Raw genomic sequence first — 12,364 nt, 5'->3', positions numbered from 1 at the left:
AAACACCTTCAACGTATCTTCAATAAACACAAATCCCGTTTTGAGATATATCAATAATTGGACTTTTTCTGGCTGGCATCTTAATTTTTTTCGCCTACGTAATCCGGTGAGGTAGTCGAAGCCTTCTTTAAGTACACAAAGCAATTTTTTGACTATCAATAATTGAAAGTACCTCTGCATCAATAACGTTGATATTTTAATAACACATCAAAAAAATAATAAAAATGTTTATCATATGTCTTTATTCACTACTGTTAAAAATATTTAATGCTCCTTTTTCTTTTCCTCCCGAATGCAAACGAATATTATCTCTTTTCCATAGCACTTTAAGTTTAATATCCAATGTCTTTTAGTTTCTTTTTTCAGCTTCCGCCTTTTCTCTTTCGACCTCCGATATGAATTCTTTTACCTCTTCTGGCTCCAGCATCATAACTGGCTCACCTCGTTTGATAACAGCTACCTGAAATTTACCAGTACCCGTTATTGCATCGGTCTGTATCATGAATGCTTGTTCATCCTCTTATTGGACCAAAAAGTAGCTACTTATTTAGAATTTCTGAAATTTATGAAACAGTTACAGCTTCAGCAACAAAACAGCCCTATCAAAGGCTAAATCGTTATCTTTTTAAAGTTTACTGACGCGTATCGGACTGGAATCGCACGACTAGTTTCGGACCCAACCAGATTCATGACCAGGTGCAGCCTAATAATTTAATACGCCTCATGAAAGTTATTATAAATAAAGACGTGTAAAATTTTCTATGCTTTAACAAGCAACGATATCTGAAATAAACACAAATACCTGATTTACTAACGAAAGTGCGAAATACTCCCTTAACCTCAATAGGAATAACTAAACGAGAAGAGAAAACTGTTTTCTATTAAGTTATGGGTCTCATTAATTGCAATTTTCACACTATTAACCTCAGCACAATAACAAATTACAACAGGTTTAACAAGCTTAGGTTTAGAAGGAATGCTTTTATTTATACGAGGTTAAGGGTTCTCATTTGCATGTTAAACGTAGATTTCTAGAAAATACTAGCTTTGATCGCCACTTGCTTGAAGGTAATTCCTTAGAGAAATGTAAATTCTCTACTCATGATGATTTTTGGGCAAAAGAAAAAATAAATTATGCGTCAAAAAAAATCTCCTGACACGAAAAAAAGATTTAGAGGCTTTATCTCTGACGTCAGACTGTCCCTAAGAACTATTCAGTTTGTGTTAAGATCTAGGCTTACATCAAAGTTCCTTTGACCTGATTGCACGACATCCAGTATAGTCCTGATGGCCAGTTTGACGGCGCCATGGTCGGTGGAAACCACCTCCGGTGTGTAATACTTCTCCAGGAACTCTCGTGCTGACTTGTCATATTTGCCTGTTGTTGTCGCCTGCAATTCGAAAGCATTTGTATTTCAGTTCGATAATTTCTGTTGCCATTTCAGATGGCAGCAGTGATTGGTTTCTATGAATTTCTATAACAATTTTTTAGACCACATGCCGCTATCTGGGCATTTCTATGGGAATTCTGTCTGCAGAGGATTTTGAAGTTGTAGACTCTAAGAATATTCGAAAGCCACATTATGGCTTTAATGTAAAAACCCTTGATTGCACGGATGCATGGTTGAGGTCACCACGCCAAACCCACAGAGCGCAACGTGTTGCGGGTGCCATCCCTGCGTAGGACAAGCATTTGTGTGATCCACGAATCCACTGCTTGTCCCGAGTCTGAGTGTCTTGGTGCATGTGATTTGAATGTTTGTCAATCACGCGCGACACAAAGAATAAATTCCTTACTGCTTCACTACTACCTTCCTTTATTTTTTAAATAGAATAAGTAAATATTACCTTCCATTCATAGTAGATCCCCGAAGGTTCTGTTTGGAACAGATGTGGGTTCCCATCATAGTCAAAGCCGCCGATCAGACAAGAGAGACCGAAGGGCCGCCGGCCGTTGCTCTGAGTGTAGTTCTGCTTAAGCTCGGCTATGTAGCGGGTTATGTATTCTATGGTGACTGGGTCTTCTACGGTGAGGCAGTGGGATTGACACTCGATTTGGGCCCTGATTATAGGAAAATGATTTGTCTTTATGTGACTAATTACTGACAAAACATACATATGGCATGTTAATGTTTGCCGGACTATTGTGTAATGCGATTCAGGCTTTTCCTATTTGCTTGTCACGAGGTATAAGAATGTACCATAGGAAAATGTATTCAGTCTCAAAATATTTAATTAAGCGTTTTCGGGACTTCGTTAACCTTGTAAAAAAGATCAGAGTTTGCATTGTGAAACATTGCACAAATAGAAGTAGAAAGCAAACTAACGATTTTTGGCCATCACATCAGATTACATAACGTCTTATGGAACAGATTCATTTCATTTATTGTTTTAGTTCTCTTACCTTGTAATCAGCACCCTCGCATCAGCTCTTAACCCCGCAAACGCCAACACGACATGCTCATCTAACGCCACTATCTTCTTCTCCGTTCTCTCATCCTGCAGCTTCTCCACCGCCTTCTTCTCTACTGCCAACACTATAACATTCTCCCCCCTTATCCCTACAACTGGAGAACCTTTCCTCACCGCCTCTTGAGCGTACTGCACCTGTAAAAGCTGCCCATCTGGAGAAAATACTGTAATGGCTCGGTCGTAACGTGCCATTTCATATGTATATAGATATTTTAATATTACTTGAAAATAATCAATAAAAAAAAACTACAAAAAGTAAACGATAGTCGTATAAAATTATTTTTGACAGTTTGGTTAATCTGTCAATGTAGTTTTTAATCTAGCAAAGGTTTTTGGTCATACAGCCAATAAGGTTGTATGTCTACTTAAAGCTAGATTTCCTTTAAAACTTAATTTGATGGACTACGCAAGGCAACTTATTATTAGAAATAAAGTTACTTTTTAGTTTATAAATGCCTAAATTAGTTGTAAATAGTTGTAGACAAAAATTCGTATTACTAATTTTGTCTCAAGTCCTAAAATACTTTCTCAAGCGTAAACATACAAATCAACGAACGAATCCAGACTAGTCTAATTCAAAACAAACTAAACGTTAGTAAAATAAATCAGTGTTGCCATCGCATAAGTCTAAAACACCCGTCGTCTGCGTTTTATTCGCGATTGCATCTGTCTCGACGAGATATGACGACGTTAATGTTGCCAGCTGATTGATTTTATTGACTCGCTGGCACTTTGAAGTTTAAATAAATTGCAGTTTGAGTTAAGGATGAGATGTATCCTTGTGTTGATATGATTTTGTATTAACATGTATCTCATGAACCGTTGTAGTTACGTACTATACAGTTGAAAATATCACAGATGATGTTTTTCTTATGCCGCTGTAATAAGTACCAATAAATACTTAAAGTAAATATCGACTTTAAGAACCGTTGTTAAGGTTGTAATTTGTAAATTGGGTGATAATACATTCCGAACAGATTTGTTTTTCTTGAAACCCTCAGTCCAACTTGAACTAGAAAGGCTCTTGTTTTTTTTTACAATTGCTGAACATAAATCTACCGTTACAGATACTATTGATATCGCCATGTCTGTTTTCCTTTTCAATATAAGTAAAGACTTCGTACGATTGCAAAAAAAAATGTGAAATGTAAATAAAGTAATTATTAACAAAACTGCTTATCCATTATCTGTCTACCTGAACAGAACCATAACCCTCCTTTCAAGCGCCACAGTAGGATAATAAAACAGCTACTTAACTTTATTTAAACTCATTATTGACATAAAGTCTCCTATCTAACGATTCTATCAAGGTTAATGTCATTGAACACATCACTTACCATATTGGTGAATCCATAAAACTTAGAAATATATTGCTCGCCAATCGCCAAATTATTCAGAAACAAGTTTGCCAAACAAATTACTAACGCCGGAATAGTTTAAATCAGTTTTTATTAAATAAATCGATCAGTTTACATAACTTTATTATTACATTCGGGGAGGATAATTTGTTAAGGGTTATTAGTATTAATTTAATTCGTAATATCCATGAAAGTATATTAAATTAATTTCGATTTACTCTGCTCACGAAGGTGTATCTCAGTAAAACCTGCATGCCATTGGATTTTTTGCCGTGGGCCGAATCACTTTGGTAAGTCCAGGGAGAGGTAGTACCTCTCTCAGAACTACTATTGCATGTGCGAATGAGAGACGCGGCTTTTAACGGTTTTCTGCTCTGTTTTGCTTCTACAACTGCGTTACCAATTTAATACAACGCGGCATGGTCTTTGGAAGTATAAAAAAAACCTTTTTCGTAGTCAACGGCTTCATTCCATCCTTTTTTTCTTCTTGTCTATTTAGAAATATGACGGCCACAATAAGGACCTTAAGCGTTGTGTCGCGGGGGCTTTTAACAAACATTCAATTCACAATAATAAAACACCCAGATTCAGGACAAGCATTCGAGGATCACAGAACTGCCTGTATCGATCGCGGGGATCGATCTCACTACAAGCCGTGCTTAGTGAGAGAAATTTCTAAAAATTATTTTAATTTTTTATTATTAATTTTGCTGACATTAATAGAACTTCAAAGTTTTATATCTTGATACGCTTTTAAAACTACAATATCACCAAATAATTTAAGATTATCTATTAATATGCGCTGACATCACTTACCCCACAAGTCACCAATGTTTTACAAACAAGACCAAGACTCTCAATACATACTCTGTGCATTATCTCTTTTAAAACTGATAATGTTGTCTTTATTGCAATTATGTCAATGAGATACATGGTTGCTTAATTACTTATTAAAAGGTATTTAGGTCGTGTTATGTGTGTAACGTCTATTTATATCATATAGGTATGATATGGATGAATAATTATGTTCTAAAAGAGGCGTCTCTAGCGCAGCATTTGTAATAGGATTCAGAAGAATTTTGTTACTATATTTTTTTAGGGTATTGTCGGGCAAAATGGTTGGTTTAATGAGTAAATCAAATTAGTCTCTGACGCTATTTGTACGCATAATTAAGCAAATCATTAATTGTTTATGTACTGTGATGAAAAGTTATAGGTATGACTTCTAACAGTATTACGCTTTGACGTGCGCTTTTTTTAAGATTGATCCATTATGTTTTGAATTCTATGTATGTTACTCAATGAAACCCATTCTTCGCAATCACTACACTGCCATCAGTCCCGTCGGGATTAGGGACTCTCCAAACATGTATTCCACAAATCATACTACAAGTATTGTACTGAAAAAGACTGAAAACGCAATTATAATACTTGAAAGTTAATTAGTTGTTTTCGAGTAAGTTACATTGTGTATGTTTTTATTGAGAACTAGCTGTTGCCCGCAACTTCGTCCCCGTGGGAAGAAGATATAAGTTATAATTTATACCTGGCCGGTTTTTCACATTTTCCATTGTATCTTCGCTCCTATTAGTCGCAGCGTGATGGTTTATAGCCTAAAGCCTTCCTCGATGAATGTTCTATTCAACACAAAAAGATTTTTTCAATTTGGACCAGTAGTTCCTGAGATTAGCGCGTTCAAACAAACAAACAAACTCTTCAGCTTTATATATTAGTATAGATATAGAAGTTTAGATAAATATCTTTAAACCTAAATGCCTCCTTTACAGAATTTTAGTCATAGCATGAAACATGCTGACACAGACTAAGTCTATTCTAATCTTGTCTATCCTTAATCGCCTTTTTAGTAATCCCACTTAGTACAATTAGTACTTAACACAATGCTTAATATTATGTAATCATTACGTAACATGTTTACACCTGTCTTTCGCATCTACTCATGCCCTTAAACAAGAGGCTTGAAGTTATTTGCCGTCCGTGGGCGCAGTGGGGGCGACAGCGGATTTCCAAATACTGTCAGTTCGGTACCCGGTTGATGTCATCGTCTAACTAAACAGTATCGATCAGAATGAGCTCATTTTCGAGTAGCTGTTGTTTTTTAGTGATAAAACAGTTTGTATTTAAATTAGATTTATTAGAATTTACAAGTATCTATGTCTAGATTTGGTTTAAATTACTATTTGACTACAGCTAGTTAAGTTTAGCCTTTTTGGAGTTATGAGTTTTGTTGAAATGGTCTCCGTTTTTTAAATAGGCATTGCTAATAAGGAATAAGGTGTATTTATCAATATTTATTGACAGAATTGAATATAGTTGCTGGAAAATCACAGTATTATCAAATACGAGCCTGTTAATTATTAAATTCTTGATGACTTCTCCAACGCGTATCCGTAAAGTAAAACTTGGAGATCGAAAACTTACAAGTCTTCGCGTGCGAGCACAAAAAAACAGCCTAGCTTTACAGCAGGCGTTCCCTACACTAAGGGTTTTGTACAAATAGGCCACAAAGAGTGTCACTACCGTTTCTATTAGTCGCCCAAAAAACCAATAACTTTATACACCACCGACACCTTTTGCTTAGCAATCTGTTGTTATAGCGCCAACAGAAATGGGTACATCACCTGTACAAGAGACTTTACTGGACCTGGACATAAAAGAGACTACGAGCCCTGAGTTTGTTTCGACATTTCTTCTCAGGGTAGTCAGATAGGGAATGACTCCAGCGTTCTCAAAAAAGACATGTAAAAGTGATAAAATATCCCATTTGCAGAGTGAATGATTTCATTTCAAAAATTACAACTGTTTGGCTATCGGTTCCTCAGAAACAGCCTTGTGACAAACGGACAACTAAGCTTCAGAAATACTGTTCCATTTTTACCCTTTGGTCACAGAACCAAAAAAAAATTACCTAAAACCATAATTGATATTCAAATAACCGATACAATTATAACAGGACCAGTCTATAAGCGGTTATTATGTGGTGTACAGCTAAGTACACCGTTATTCATTCAGCTTCTTACGTTTTTTTGTGTCACTAATCGTGTGACCATTTAAGGCAAGGCTGGTCACCGATCTGGTGACCACGATGTTTTAATATAGAGTAGCTCGTCACTTGTTTTTTTGGATATTGGTTAAGTTATAAGCTTGTGGGAGATTTTTGTAGGGCTGGCGTGCGTGTGTTTGTGTTATTAAGTTATTTGAGTGTTTTGGAGTATTTTCTTAAATTTAGAAAGGTAGTTTCAGTGCTTTTCGATGACTCTGCTGTAGGGGATATGATTATATTCTTGTATGCATATTATATTCGTCAGGCCTGTTTACTTACTACATTAGTATACTATCAAACTTAGTGCACGGATAGCTAGCACGCCAAACCCACTTCGTCCGATTTGTTGCGAATTCGAACTCGCGCGGGACAAGCGTTTGTGAGATGTAAAACCACAAGTGCTGGTTCTAAGTCTGGATGTACTTGGGCATGTGACTTTAATGTTTGATAAAACTTCCACTAAACAAGGATTAAATTGTTAACGGCGCGGAGGGAGTCTTTAAAAAAAAACAAATTTAACCTTCAACAAACTAGAAAACATGGCATTACGAAAATATATTACGTTGCAATCGTCCTAGATCTCCGTACATCTAACATAAAACTTGTCTACATAAGGCCTAGCGATGAATATTTAAACCACGCCGGCCGTTATGTTATTCTTGAGGTGTCAAGTGGCGCCGCCGGCGGCCCTTTGCGCATATTTACTGAGCTGAATATGTTTATCTCATCTCCGGTGTATCAGTACCGTTTAGTTTTACTCTGATTTTATTTGAATTGGTAAATTGTAAGGTTTGGCCGATGCAGCTGCTTCTAACTGCAAAGAAAAATATGAAAGTCGTTGAGAAGAAGGAGAAAGAAAGCATTTAGCAAGAAGTGAAAAATCGGCTTCTGTGCTTAGTAATTTAATACTTGTGTCGCGATGGTTTTACAATCATTAAAGTCACACGCAAAACCATCTAGACTCAGGACAAGCATTCCTAGATCACACAAATGCTTGTATATACTCGGGGATGGTGACTTCAACCATCCGTGAAGTCAACTTCGAGATTCCTACCTGCGCACATCACGGGCTATGGATGGAATTATATGAAAGAGGAGAGGGCCACGTCTATTTAAAATTTGATTGGCGACACGTGAAGGTACCGTCACATTGTAGGTTTATCCGACTTCATTTGAAAAAAGATATAGACAAACTACAAAAACTATAGAGTTGTCGACAACCCTAAATATTGAAATGTAATTAGGTGCCTAATTGAATAACGGTGGGCAGTTTGTTTTTATATTCATTGAACAGTAGTTTTTCTAACATTTTACGTCCTGTCTCATTTTATGATCACTTTCTAATCAGCGTTTATATTGACAAGTCTATTTAATTAATTAAATATTTTTTATTAAGTTTCAAAGAAAGGATTAGCTAGCTGCGACATTGCAACAGTAATCGTATATTTTACTCGACAGAAAAAAAATAGGAAACTTAAATCGTCCTATTTTACCGCTGGCAAAATGGGAGAACAGACAGATAGAGTTGTTTCGTGTATAATTTGAGGTTCCGATGGATTTGCTATATTTAGGAGCTGATCACCATTTGAAAGCTAGTTTACGCTAAATGAAAAAGAAATATCATAATCTGTTCATTCAGTTTGAAGTAAAAACATACAGCTTAATTGAGAGCCTCGTTTTTTTTTAGTCGTTTGAAAAGTCTTGAAGACGCAGAAGTTTGGTTTTCAGTAGTTTCTACACTGCATGTCCGACGCATAGGAAAAAAGATTTAGGATATTTTACGCCTAATGTACCAAACTTGAAACAAATAATTTTATTCTCATGTAGACATTTTTTACTCTTAGGCCCGGTTTCACCAACATCGAATTAACACGAGAGTAGCTACCCCAATATAAATTTATTCTAACCATTTACCCCTTGGTTAACTTCAATTTCATTTCACCAAGTTAGTCTGCGGATATCTTAATCTTGTTTAGTTACTCTGTAACCTTGAACGAATGGATGGAATGAAACTAGAACGCTACCAAGTAAAATAGTCCGGTTGTTCCGTGCCTGAGCAATGGCGCTCCCTATTTTCTAAAATTGTTTGGATAATGTTTTGACTTATGCTTTGATCATATTTGATTAGTTTCCTTGTTTATAATTGTCATCAAAATAAAAATAAATAAATAAGACCTGGAAATGGCAAATTATAAGAGAAAGCGATCTGCTAATTGGATGGCATCAGAAAAGACGCAGCTGGTAGATCTAGTTACTGAGCATTTTCATGTCATAGAAAATAAAAGAACCGACGGGGTTTCAATGAAGCAAAAACTTGCGGAATGGACGACAATATCCAATAAATATAATTCGCAGACAACGCTTTCCCACCGTACTGCCGAAAATTTGAAATCCCAGTGGGAAAGTTTAAAAAAAGCTACCAAAAAAGAAGCATCTTTTAAGAGGATGCATTTAATTAAAACCGGTAAGTGTATGTTACAAAATTTTTATGGCAATTGTATCTATAAATCTACAAAAACTTGTTTTTTCTTAGGTGGTGGACCATCAAGGCCGAAGATTGATGATCCTCTTCAAGAGAGGATCCTGGGTCTTATAACGCCAAGTGCTGTAGGTCTACATAATCCGTATGATAAAGATAATGTAAACGTTACAGAAAATATCACGGAATCATTTTCAGCAGAGGCACATAAAAAGGGTTTGTCAGATATCAATTCATACCTAATAAATAAAAGTAACAGCCTTAAGCTTTGAATAGTATGATAATGTCTCACGAAAGTTTAAACTCAATGTATTGTGTCTTTGCACGATGATCTTCTATTATATATTTTTTCAGACGAATTATTACATACAATTCCTGGCCCTGAGGTTCAGACTAAGTCAACACACCACGTTGATACTAATGAAACCATGAATAATGTGGTAAAGTTGCACACTTTTTACATCATAGATTCAAAAATATTAAACAAAAATGTTCCTTAATTTTAGTAAATTACCTGTTTCTTCATATGTGTACTGTATTTCCATGTTTACGGTTGCTTTACATATTATGTATCTTTTTTAGGATTGGGGCGATTACACTCCAAACTGTCTAAAAACGCCTGTTTCAGAACAATTGAAACCTTCAGGCAAAAAAAGGCCTTATTCAGGAAAACGACTTGAATGGATGTCGAAAAGGCGGCCGCAACTTACGAGAGCCTCTCTTGAAAACTTGCAGGAGTTGAAGGGGAAGGCTATTAATGTCCAAATCGAGCATGCAGCTAATGAGAGAGAAGAAGCTAAAAAATTGTTTGAAATCCAAATGGATATACAACAAGAAATTTTAAAACAAGAAAAAATTAAAACTAGGTTGCTACTTTTAGAGTTGAGACAAAAAAAACGCAAATAAATATTTATTGCTTATAAAATTTGTTTTATTGGTTACAATATACTTTGAAAATAATTATTAATGATAGCATCTCGCACTGAATTGGGCCTGATGTATTGTTGTGGATGTTGTGGTTGCTGAGTTATCTGACCATGGTGTAAAAGTTCATCCCATGGAGCTGGAAGTTGTAGTGCGGGATCATCAATGGGATTGACTTCACCTCGTTGCATCAACATATTATGCAACACGGCAGTGGCTACAATAATAGTCAAAGACTTGTCCAGCTTAGTGCGAAGCCCTAAGGCCAATGCAGGAAACCGTTTCTTCCAGATCCCGTATGACCTTTCAACAGGATTACGAGTCCGTATTTGTGACTCGTTATAGAGTTGTTCCACTGGAGTCCTAGGGTTCTCTAAAGGCGTCATCATGTACGAAGTGGAAGCATACCCACCATCTACTAACAGCAAAGCATTGCCATACTGGCCAGTTTCAAACTTACTTTTTATGCAACTATTATTGAATATAGTGCTGTCGTGAGATGAACCTGGCCACCGGGCTACTATATCAGTGATCTCCAAGTTTGCATTGCAAATAGTTTGCACGTTGATGGAAAAGTAGCCCTTTCTGTTGCGATATAGTTCTGCATGATCTCCACCTGGTGAGGATATACGGACATGAGTACAATCCATTGCACCAATGACTCGCGGAAATCTAGCGATTTGAAAGAATGAATCCTGTTCTTTTCGTATTTCCTCGCGTGTTGTTGGAAATCGGATATACTCTTTGTGCAACGATGCTATTGCTGCACTGACTTGGTGAATAACTCTGTGTGACGTTGGTGTACTGATACCGACAAAGTCACCAATGCTCATTTGGGTATTATTTGTTGCGTAAAATCTTAATGTAGCTAATAATTGATTGACAGGCGATATTGGCTTATTTCTGAAACAAAACGAACAAGTGCTAGAATTAATTTCCACTTTTTACATAGAAGAAGGCACCTTTTTTAAATAAAATTTGCATAAATTACATAAATAACATGCTATTATTAAGAAAACTCACCTATCTGATGTATACTCCAAGCGGTGCTCGATTTTTGCCAGTAAACTTAATGTTGCCTCCTTGGATAAGCAAATCTTATCACAAAATCGTGTTCGTCGTACTCTTCAAAATAATTAGCCCTTTCCTTAAACCACCGTGGACGAGGACAAAAATAATCATCATCTTCGCTATCGGTTTCATTTATTAATGCATACAAACGGCGCGCCATTTTTTAAATGCGATGAACTGACTTGACAGTGACACTTCTAACCAAAGATTAGCAGCTTATATGACCGAAATTGGCGGTATATGACCTTATTCTAGTATAGAGGTTTTATCATTAGTTTAAATGTTGGTGAAACGTAAAATGGATATACTCGAGAGTAATTAACGATTTATTCTTGTACTAAGACTTATACTATGTTGGTGAAACCGGGCCTTAGTCTAAAATTCTGCTCGATCTTTGTAGTATATTTGTTTTGCATCATAAGATGATCAACAAAGTGGTTCTTTATATGTTTTTTCTTTAACTATTTATTCCATTTCCAACTATTTAACCCATTAATAATGTAAATGAGGGGTCAGATGTTCATGTAAACGATACAAATGATTAACTACAGTATAAATCGTCTCTTAATCAGTATTGCGACCGGGTTAACTGGAAGTTCAGATAAAGTAAACGGATATTCACATTTGATTATTTTTTGTAGATAATATAATTTTCTGTTGTAAATCTGTTCTGCCAACTGAGACTTGTAAAAATATTTTACCTAAAAAGAAAAAATGTTATGACACCCCTAACTATGGCAATGTAAAACAATACAATATGTACCAAGGCTCATCAACCATAGTTTATTCTATAAATAAAAACAAAAGATTTTTTTTTCAAATTAGGCCCTTTTTCGGGTACTTTTAAAACATTGCATTATTGTCTACAGGTGCACAGTCCCAAAGTGCCATTTGCCATCAAAGTGAAATTTAAATTCAACTTTTGTATTTTAGATGTTTAGAACTCAGAACTAAAAACCGCCATTGAGACAGAAAACTCAAATCTTTTTCTTACACAAT

General features: G+C 35.9%; 3 protein-coding genes across 5 annotated transcripts; 1 reads left to right on the top strand and 2 right to left on the bottom strand.

Moving 5' to 3' along the window:
- Positions 1–322: 322 nt before the first annotated feature.
- On the bottom strand, positions 323–3,194 carry LOC113494133 (proteasome subunit alpha type-7-1-like). Of its 2 annotated transcripts, none has more exons than XM_026872316.1 (4): positions 2,405–2,753; positions 1,849–2,062; positions 1,242–1,391; positions 323–460 (listed from the first exon to the last, which is right to left on the bottom strand). In XM_026872316.1, the coding sequence occupies exons 1-4, from the start codon at positions 2,662–2,664 to the stop codon at positions 350–352; spliced, it is 735 nt and encodes a 244-aa protein (XP_026728117.1). In that variant the 5' UTR covers positions 2,665–2,753; the 3' UTR covers positions 323–349. The 2 variants fall into 2 exon arrangements, with proteins under 2 accessions (XP_026728117.1, XP_026728119.1); XM_026872318.1 differs by having other exon boundaries at positions 371–460; positions 1,259–1,391; positions 2,405–3,194.
- Positions 3,195–7,362: 4,168 nt separating this feature from the next.
- Positions 7,363–10,290, top strand: LOC113494131. 2 transcript variants are annotated; one of them, XM_026872314.1, is made up of 4 exons: positions 7,363–9,355; positions 9,425–9,586; positions 9,725–9,810; positions 9,953–10,290. In XM_026872314.1, the coding sequence occupies exons 1-4, from the start codon at positions 9,073–9,075 to the stop codon at positions 10,274–10,276; spliced, it is 855 nt and encodes a 284-aa protein (XP_026728115.1). In that variant the 5' UTR covers positions 7,363–9,072; the 3' UTR covers positions 10,277–10,290. The 2 variants fall into 2 exon arrangements, with proteins under 2 accessions (XP_026728115.1, XP_026728114.1); XM_026872313.1 differs by having other exon boundaries at positions 7,363–9,586.
- LOC113493883 (putative nuclease HARBI1) lies at positions 9,945–11,525 on the bottom strand. The gene is made up of 3 exons (XM_026871914.1): positions 11,512–11,525; positions 11,318–11,419; positions 9,945–11,197 (listed from the first exon to the last, which is right to left on the bottom strand). Exons 1-3 carry the CDS (start codon positions 11,523–11,525, stop codon positions 10,309–10,311), a joined length of 1,005 nt encoding a protein of 334 aa, XP_026727715.1. The 3' UTR covers positions 9,945–10,308.
- Positions 11,526–12,364: the final 839 nt, after the last annotated feature.

The sequence above is a fragment of the Trichoplusia ni genome, chromosome 5 (genome assembly GCF_003590095.1).
Source record: "Trichoplusia ni isolate ovarian cell line Hi5 chromosome 5, tn1, whole genome shotgun sequence".
Lineage (NCBI taxonomy): Eukaryota > Metazoa > Arthropoda > Insecta > Lepidoptera > Noctuidae > Trichoplusia > Trichoplusia ni.
Note: the sequence above shows the minus strand (reverse complement) of the source record. Positions and strands in the feature narration are given on the sequence as shown.

Excerpts from the sequence above, each read along its gene's own strand:
- LOC113494133 (XM_026872316.1), bottom strand. The coding sequence starts at position 2,664 with ATGGCACGTTACGACCGAGCCATTACAGTATTTTCTCCAGATGGGCAG. Across the intron at positions 1,392-1,848 it reads GGATCTACTATGAATGGAAG|GCGACAACAACAGGCAAATA; the intron begins GTAATATTTACT and ends TTCGAATTGCAG. Across the intron at positions 461-1,241 it reads CAGGTCAAAGGAACTTTGAT|GTAGCTGTTATCAAACGAGG; the intron begins GTAAGCCTAGAT and ends GGTAAATTTCAG.
- LOC113494131 (XM_026872313.1), top strand. The coding sequence starts at position 9,073 with ATGGCAAATTATAAGAGAAAGCGATCTGCTAATTGGATGGCATCAGAA. Across the intron at positions 9,587-9,724 it reads AGCAGAGGCACATAAAAAGG|ACGAATTATTACATACAATT; the intron begins GTTTGTCAGATA and ends ATATTTTTTCAG. Across the intron at positions 9,811-9,952 it reads ATGAAACCATGAATAATGTG|GATTGGGGCGATTACACTCC; the intron begins GTAAAGTTGCAC and ends TATCTTTTTTAG.
- LOC113493883 (XM_026871914.1), bottom strand. Across the intron at positions 11,198-11,317 it reads TTGGAGTATACATCAGATAG|AAATAAGCCAATATCGCCTG; the intron begins GTGAGTTTTCTT and ends GTTTTGTTTCAG.